This window comes from Primulina eburnea, chromosome 16, assembly GCF_022965805.1.
Source record: "Primulina eburnea isolate SZY01 chromosome 16, ASM2296580v1, whole genome shotgun sequence".
Taxonomy (NCBI): Eukaryota; Viridiplantae; Streptophyta; class Magnoliopsida; order Lamiales; family Gesneriaceae; genus Primulina; species Primulina eburnea.
The window spans coordinates 21,193,955-21,203,171 of NC_133116.1; the positions used below are offsets into that span (position 1 = coordinate 21,193,955).

At 37.8% G+C, this 9,217-nt stretch overlaps 1 protein-coding gene across 2 annotated transcripts; it reads left to right on the forward strand.

Moving 5' to 3' along the window:
• Positions 1 to 814: 814 nt before the first annotated feature.
• On the forward strand, positions 815 to 4,296 carry LOC140816651 (zinc finger BED domain-containing protein RICESLEEPER 2-like). 2 transcript variants are annotated; one of them, XM_073176043.1, is made up of 3 exons: positions 815 to 861; positions 2,076 to 4,117; positions 4,197 to 4,296. In XM_073176043.1, the coding sequence occupies exon 2, from the start codon at positions 2,087 to 2,089 to the stop codon at positions 4,079 to 4,081; it is 1,995 nt and encodes a 664-aa protein (XP_073032144.1). In that variant the 5' UTR covers positions 815 to 861; positions 2,076 to 2,086; the 3' UTR covers positions 4,082 to 4,117; positions 4,197 to 4,296. The 2 variants fall into 2 exon arrangements, with proteins under 2 accessions (XP_073032144.1, XP_073032143.1); XM_073176042.1 differs by having other exon boundaries at positions 857 to 938; positions 2,069 to 4,117.
• Positions 4,297 to 9,217: the final 4,921 nt, after the last annotated feature.

A 9,217-nucleotide genomic window follows, 5' to 3' on the forward strand; every position in this document is an offset into this window, starting at 1 on the left:
ACTCGTAATTCCCATATATGGTCCTGAAGGCTGTCTTTTGCATATCTGCATCTTTCACCTTCAGGTGGTGATACCCTGATTGAAGATCTATCTTAGAGAACACCGTGGCTCCCTGCAACTGATCAAATAAGTCTCGATCCTAGGAAGTGGGTACTTGTTCTTTATCGTTACCTTGTTCAACTCTCGGTAATCGATGCACAGTCTCATACTCCCATCATTCTTCTTTACAAAAACTACTGGTGCGCCCCACGGTGAGAAACTAGGGTTGATAAATTCCTTGTCGAGAAGCTCCTGAATCTGTTGTTTGAGTTCTAACATTTCTGCTGGAGCTAATCGGTACAGGGCCTTAGAGATTGGCGATGTCCCTGGCATGAGCTCAATTGCAAACTCCACCTCTCTCTCTGGTGGAAGACCTGTGACGTCGTCAGGAAAGACGTCTGGGAAGTCTCTGACTACTGGCACATTTGATACCGACGGAGTGGGTATGCCAGGTGCGGAAATAAAGCTGGCAAGAATAGGGGTGGGCATAAAACCGAAAAAATCGAAAAAACCGACCGAACCGAATAATTCGGTTTAAATGGTTCGGTTTTATCGGTTTTTCGGTCGGTTACGGTTTTAAAATTTATGCAATTCGGTTTTTCGGTTCGGTTTTCGATTTTAGTCTCCGAAAAAACCGAATAACCGAACCGGCCGTATTATTGTTAAATATTGGGTTTTTATGTTAATGGGCCATTGACCATTGTTAAATATAAGATTGTTTATATATAATGGGCCTATTAGGTAATATCATTTACCCTAGAAAACCAATCGTTTCTTTTTTCTCCCACACCCCGTCACAGTGAGTGGTAATCGGAATTCGGAGTTGAGTAGTTGACGATATTTTTCTTTCTGGATTTCTTCACTTTCCATCGCGCAGAGCTTAGAATATAGACTAAAAGGTTCGTGATTTTTTGAATCTTTCTTGTTTGAGTATTTTCTTGTTGGTTTTGACATCTGGGTGAGAGATTCTTTATGTAAAAACTACTGATGTTTCCATCTGCTCTTTCTTGCTGCTTCCCTGTTTTGAGTTAAACGTCTCAATGTCTAAAAAAGAGAGCAAATCATGAGATTCAACATTAGATTTTAATTATTTCTGAATAAATATTGATATATATGTTACGAAAATATTTAAATCCAGGATTATATTGGTGTGTGCCCCCATGTGAATATATATAAATGTGGGTTTCTGGTAGATATTATCGTTTTCAATACAAGGGAATTTGGCTTCTGGTAGATAAACCAGCATTTGCATGTAATTTTTTTCTGAAACATAATATAATTTTCATCAAACTTAACTATTAGTAAACAAATTTGCATTGATTTTAGAATCCATTTTATTCTATTTAGGCTTTTTTCCAAGCCTGACATAGGTTTGGCCTTGCTGTCTTAAGTAAAAAGTCCATGGTTACTTTTGGGGCCCTTAGATTTCATTGTCCCCAAGTTGGTGCAAAGTGTGATTGGACATTAATAACTCAAAGACCACATATACCTACCTGCAGTGCAACTACTCCTCTTCAAACTATATCTATAATATATTCGAAAATGATGTTGGCTTCTTTCAGAAACATTATTACATACCAAAAGCCTAACGTATTGTCAGAATCCAGAATCAAATTTTCATGTAATTTTTAAGAAAGAATTAAGAGAAAAGTTTTTTTTAGACATTGAGACGTTTATCATTATCTTGCCTGGGAGTTGAGTTTTCTTGAATTTTCAAGTTAATTCATGCCATTATCATGCATTAACGATGAATATATTGATTCCTAGATTTCAGCTCACTGTCTTGAGCCATCCGTTCAATTCATTGAATCTGGATTTTTTTCCTTTGTTAAGATAAGATGTATGTGTTGCTGGATTTTTTGTACAGTTATCTTTTCTGCTTCTAATATTTGATCAAACGATTTGGATTTTGCTTCAATTTTTTATCCTGCTTTTTTTTGTTTTGCCTAACAGTTCCATTTTACCTTTTATTGTCATCATATTTATCATTATTGTTTCTTGACAAGTTATTTGTTTCATTTTTTTATAGATGGCAGAAAAGGATGGTATGATCGATGAAAGCAAGAGTTCAAATGCTAACGCACCTAATTCTTCATCTGCAGATTCGGTTGATGTTGGGAAAAAGCGAAAATCTGTAAGACCTAGATCTCTTGTTTGGGAACATTTTGAGAAATATGAGGATTCTAATGGGACACCTAGAGCAAAATGTAATTATTGTGGTTCAAGTTATGCTGCCGATTCAAGTTTAAATGGTACTTCATCTTTGGGTGCTCATTTGAAAAAGTGTAAAAAATATCCATGTAATTTGGAAACTAAACAAGCAAAAATAGCCTTTCAAAATATTTCAAAAGATCAAGTAACAATCAATGCTTGGAGATTTGATCAAGAAGGTTGTAGGAAAGCTTTGGCCAAGATGATACTTGTCGATGAATTACCTTTTAGTTTTGTGGAAATGGAAGGATTTAGACACTTTATAAATGTGATACAACCATTATTTAGAATTCCATCTCGTAGGACTATCACAAGGGATTGCTTTGAACTTTTTGTGGAAGAAAAGAAAAATCTTAAGCTCTTTTTCAAGGAGACACATCTAAGAGTTTGCCTCACAACTGACACATGGACTTCAATACAGAGAATTAATTATATGTGTCTTACTGCTCATTTCATTGACAAAAACTGGATTTTGCAAAAAAGGATATTAAATTTTTCTCCGATATCTAGTCATAAAGGTGATGATATGGCAATTGTTATCACTAAATGTTTGCTTGATTGGGGTTTGGATAAGGTCTTCACTATCACAGTCGATAATGCTAGTTCGAATGATACTACAGTGAAAGAGATGTCAAACCAATTCAATAAATGGGGAAGTAATTTGATGGATGGTAAACACCTTCATGTGAGGTGTGTGGCTCATATAATCAACCTCATTGTTCAAGATGGCTTGAAAGAAGTTGGAGATTCTGTGAGACGAGTTAGACAAGCTATAAGATATATTAGACAATCTCCTGCAAGGATTAAAAGATTCAAAGATTGTTGTGAAATTGAAAAGATAACAAGTAAGAATTCCTTGTGTTTGGATGTTGTTACTAGGTGGAATTCTACTTACTTGATGTTGAAAACTGCTTTGAAATTTGAAAATGCTTTTGTAAGTTATGGTATTCATGATCCTGGATTGTTGGATCATCTTCTTACCCATGTTTGTGAAGATGGAAAGGATGTAGGTGCATTGACAAGTGGTGATTGGGAAAATGTGAGAAAAATGGAGAAGTTTCTTGAAACTTTTTATAATCTTACCTTGAGAGTTTCAGGTTCGTTATATGTTACTTCAAATATCCACTTTCATGAAATTGGCGAGCTTTCTTGTGCTTTAAATTTGTTAGTAGAGAGTGATGACAGTGTTTTGGCTATGATGGCAAAAAGGATGAAATCTAAATTTGACAAATATTGGGGTGCTCCAGAAAAAATGAATAAGATGATTTTTATTGCATGTGTGCTTGATCCTCGTTTCAAATTTGATTATGTGGCTTTTGTGCTTTTGAAGATGTATGGGCAAGAGAAAGGGGAGCAATTAAGAGTTGAAATAAAGTTGTATATGACTTCTTTGTTTGAAGAATATAGGAAGGTCACTTCAAAAATGTCTCAAGGATCATCTACTAGTAAAGTTGAGCCATCAGGTATAAACACAGGAAATATTCATAAAAGAACACTAATACAACAAGAATACTTGAGATATAAGGCTGAAAGTGGAAATATGGATGCTAAGACTGAGTTAGATAAGTATCTCGATGAAGATGTTGAGGTTGCAAATGAAAATTTTGATATTTTGCTTTGGTGGAAAGTTAACTCTTCCAAATTTCCTACTCTGGCTGAGATGACTCGTGACGTGTTAGCGATTCCTATTTCTACTGTGGCATCGGAAAGTGCTTTTAGCACCGGGGGACGTGTTCTAGATTCATTTAGAAGTTCATTAACACCTCGATTAGTGCAAGCTCTCATTTGCCTTCAAGATTGGTTCCGAAGGAATCTTCTCCCATTAAAGTAGAAGAAGACTTGGATCATCTTGAAGAAATTGAATCTGGTAAGAATTTGTGTATTTTTTCTGTTTATTTTAGAATTATTTTGTTATTTAATGTTGGTAATAATAATTTTTTTTTTAGATTTGATCAATATTGGAAGGGATTCTTGCATTGGAAGAGATTCTTGCATAACCAATATATAATCATTTCAATGAAATATTGTAAGTTAACTAGTTAAGTTTAAGCATTTTCACTTATTGTTACTAGTTGTAATGAATTTATTAATTTTCCATAAAATATGATTTTTTTTAGATGACTTTGTGAAAGATCTTTGCAATTAGTTTCATTAAGTTATTACTTCAAAATTGTGATTCATAATCACTTTATAATTGTAATGAATTTAATGTCTTTGTTTTTTTTTTTGCTAAACAGGATTTTAGAGTTAGAGAATTGGAAGTTCAAATATTTTGAAGGAGATGGCCATACGAACTGTTTTGGGATTGTCAGACGTGGAGTTTCATTCGATCTTGTTGACACTTTGTTACATTTCCTATTACTGAATATTCAGTTGGATTCAAGCATTTCGGTGTTTACATAGTTAATTAGTTATATATTGTTATTATATTCGCATGAAATGTTTGCACACAACACATTATATATATAAGATTAAGTCTCACAAATTAAATGTTTGACAAATACTATGATTTAGATTTTAGAGGCATAAAGTGACGTATAATTTTATTTCTTAACAAAATTTTAGCTAACCGTATGGAACCGACCGTCTAAACCGAACCGTAATATGAAAAAACCGAACCGAACCGTAATAAAATGGTTTGGTTTTGGACTAGAGATATTCAAAACCGAAAACCGAAAAACCGAACCATGGTAGAGAAAAACCGGACCGAACCGACCGACGCCCACCCCTAGGCAAGAAGGCCTGACACCCCTTAGAAATAAGTCTCCGAGCCTGGATGCAAGAGATCATACGAAGAAAACTTCTCCATCTGGCTGGTTCAAACAGGAACTGCTCCATGCCCACCGATCTAACCAAAACTGATCTCTTCTGAAAATCGATCAAGAATCTGTTCTTCGTCAGCCAGTCCATTCTCAAAATGATATCAAACTCTGGCATTGGTAAGACGATCAAGTCGGCATACACTAGGTGGCCGTGTAATTCTAGATCAATGTCTCTGACCACACTAGTAGCTGATAATTATTCTCCTGATAGGACTGTCACTAAATAATTCACGTCGAGTCCAATGGTCTTGATATCCAAATGGCTAGAGAATGTTTCCGAAATAAATGAATGGTTGGCTCTTGAATCTATCAAGGCCTGGGTAGCTAGTCTCTTAATAAAAATATTTCTTGGGAGACGTTATCACAACACAACTTATATCCCAAATTACTAACATTTAACCTCAAGCATAGCAGAAATCAATACTCCGAGTTACTCAAACTATCACTAGCACAATAATAATCCCAAATAAAATTCCGCATGCAAGGCAAAATTATACTGAGATTAGGTAGAAAATTTTACCGGTCGGTAATTTCGTGTCTGGGTTCTGTTCATGCATGGCGAACACTCTGCCCTGAGTTGGCTGCTTCCACTGTGGGCACTCTTTTAGCATGTGGTCAGTACCTCCACATTTAAAACACTTACCTGACCCATATAGGCACTGCCCCGGATGCTGGCGATTGCACTTAGGGCATATCGAGAAATTTCTTGGCTTCTGAGGCGCCCCATGCTGCTGAATCGGACCCTTGCCTCATGGCGGTCCCCGATAAGACTTATTCTCCGGCGACCCCTGATACTGTTTCTTAAAATGGGGCCTCTGATGCTGCTGCTGGTATTGCGGTGGTGCTTGATAGGGACTCTTGCCCTGCCTGTTCAACTCGATATCCCTCTGATCCTGCTTTGCCGTCAATGCTCTAGATATGGCGACTGCATAAGTAGTAAGACCAGCAACTCGGACATCACGGCGCAAGATCGGCCGAAATCCATCCATGAAATGCCTCAGCTTACTCCGAGCATCATTAGCTATCAGGGGTACAAAGTGACACCCCCTCTCAAACTTCCTGACAAAGTCTGCCACGCTGCTGTTTCCCTGCCGCAGCGACATGAACTCCCTGGTCAGACAAGAACGTACTTCTTCAATGAAAGTACTTAGAGTAAAAAACCTCCTTGAAACCATTCCAAGGCAATACTTGCAAGTTGATTGCCACTGACGCACTCTCCCACCATTATCTGGCGTCTCCTGTCAGAAGGAACGTGGCACGCCTGACCCTATCTGCATCGGTCAGTTCCATAAAATCAAAGATTACCTCGATGGACATATTCCATCCCACAGCTATCATCGGGTCGGTTGTACCCGAAAACTCCTTCGGACTCATCCTTCTGAATCTTTCATACACCGCCTCAGGTCGGGGCCTCGCCCCTACATCTACTGCCGCTTGGTTCCCCAGCAAACTATGCGAAGAACTGAATCATACCTGCAAGCATCTGTGCTTTCATGTCTGGAGGTGGAGGTGGAGGATCATCTCTTCTCTCCTCTCGAGGCTCTCTGTCCTCGTCCCTTGCTTCACGGTCGATCACACGTCTAGGAGGCATACTGTTCCAATGATTTACCCAACATGTAAACACCGCATGCATGAACATGATATAGACAACATAAGATGCACGTACTTGAACTTAAAAATATGCAAATACTGAAATCAGAACTTCATGCTTACTACGTAACATAAATTTAAAACTTTAAAACTTACAGACTTTAGGTGTGACTTCGTGAGCTTCTTGCGACTGGCAGTAGGCATAACCCTTTACCAGAACACGGCTCTGATACCAACTGTAACATACCGTACTTTTACTACTTAAAATTTGCGGAAAAATTAAAAATTTTCTTAAATATAAAATACACTTTCAAATTGTGATCAGACACAAAGTTTGCTAAAGAAAATACTTGTTCAAAACATCATAAATCAAGACATAAAATCAGAGTATTTGATCATTTTATAAAAATTTCAAAACATGGGGCGGTCCTCGGGTTTAGCCTCCCGCTCAGTCCAAGCCTGCTCCTTGGTCCCCACCTCCAGCCTCCTCATAAACATCCTCACCTGCATCGATCAAGTTTAGTGAGTCTAAAGACTCCACACGTATAAACTGGAAGTAACGAATAATACATAATAAGATCACATGCAACTTCAAAATAGGACATACATACTTGAAACTTGAACTTATACTAAACTTGAACATACATGCATACATACTTAGACGTGCCATCAACATAAACATTTCTTAAATATTCTTACATACGCTTCATCATTTTGCGTAGAGATATGTTTCAATGCAAGTAACCCATAACATAATCGCCTGATCAGACTAAACCATAGTACTGGGATGAGAGAGACGTATCCACTGCCACATACATGAGATCCCCGTTCACGGTTTAACGGGCGGATTGGTCCCCGTTCATAATTTAACACTTTCCAATCCTGATCTAAACCTGTTCATAATTTAACGGGGTGGGTTGGTCTTCGTTCACGATTTAACGCTTTCCAACCCCATACATACATTGGTCACAAGACATTTAGCATATCTCAAAAACTTGAAAATATTTTCTTGCACGTTAAACATACTTACTTGGCGTTGAGGGATTCGTTGGACTTCGATTGGGGCCGTTGCTGAACATACTAATAAGAATTCACATGCTTAACTTGCATAACTTAGACGTAGGTACACATGCTCACCACCAAACTCCATAAAGAACTTCAGACGTTCTAAACCACTCGGGAATTGACCTCATTTAAATCATCTTACTAACCCAAGACATGAACCTCCAAAGACACAATAAAATTCTCCCAAAACATGAAGTACACGGACCCCGGGTGTAGGTGCGCATGGGAAATGCTCGGGAAATAGAAGGGACACGGACCCCGTGCCCAGGTCCGGCTCCGGGTCCGTGTCGGTGCGCAAAAAGAAATTCTCAGAAAGAAGTGGGGACATGGACCCCGTGCCCAGGTCCGGCTCCGGGTTCGTGTTGGGTCTCAAAAATGGCACTGATAAGAAACGAAGGCACTGACCCCGTGCCAGGGTCTGTGTACCTGCGCGACTTGCAAACTCACGAAAATCCAATACGCGCAATGCTTATCATCCTAGACTAGATTGTACGGACCATGAACCGAGACCCATCCTAGCATGCCATAACATAGAACCAAATTCGCACAAACACCCAAAGCAATGATTTCCACCCTACGACACATACAATTTAAAAACGTGGCAATTGACACCAACTCGTTTCCTAAGACTTCTAATGCATTCGATTGCCTATCGACACTAAATAACATATCAAATAACATCCCAACATCATACTAAGCATATCTAGATGCAGCAACGATCACCCATCTATTCCCAACGAAACCTGCAACAATAAATCTCAAGAACACATCAATACATAATTTTCTAAAAAAAAAGCAGTTTGAGCAGTCCCACGAAAAACGTCATAACTCACTCAATTTTTATCCAAATATTTCGAATTTACTGTCAAATCGAAGGTATCAAAAAGTTCTACAATTTTCATAGTGAAATGTTTCTCAGAATCACGACCGAAAAATCGCAGTATTTAAAAAACAGTAAAAACGAGTTTTCAGATCTAAAATTATTTCAAGACTGATCCAAACCAATTTTTGCTCAAACGACGAACGTCACACATGAATTTTTATGCATAAAAATAACACAACACATAATATGACAAGATCGATGCAAAAAAATAACAGAATATACGTGCCTTTTGATGATAAAATAACGAAACGACGATACCGACGTGGGGAAGGAAGCGAGGTTGATCCGGCACGATTGGGGCTAGGTTTTTCTTGAAATAAAATCACCGAAACTGTTGAAATTATTTGAAGGGAGGGGCGGCTGCTGAGTTTTCTGAAGAACCCTAGGTTTTGACTCTTAAAAAAAATAAAAATCTGAATAGTGAAGTGAGTGTGTGTGTTTAGGCGCTTTTTAGTGTGTGTGGGTGTGATTAGTAAATTAGGGAGAGTAAAATTTGCTTAATTATTAATTAGCAACTAATTTTAAAATACTAACTCTCCCTCAATTTTAACAAAATCTCTAATTTAAATTAACACACAAAAATTGCTAATTTAAAAGTTTCAAACTC

Excerpts from the sequence above, each read along its gene's own strand:
- LOC140816651 (XM_073176042.1), top strand. The coding sequence starts at position 2,069 with ATGGCAGAAAAGGATGGTATGATCGATGAAAGCAAGAGTTCAAATGCT.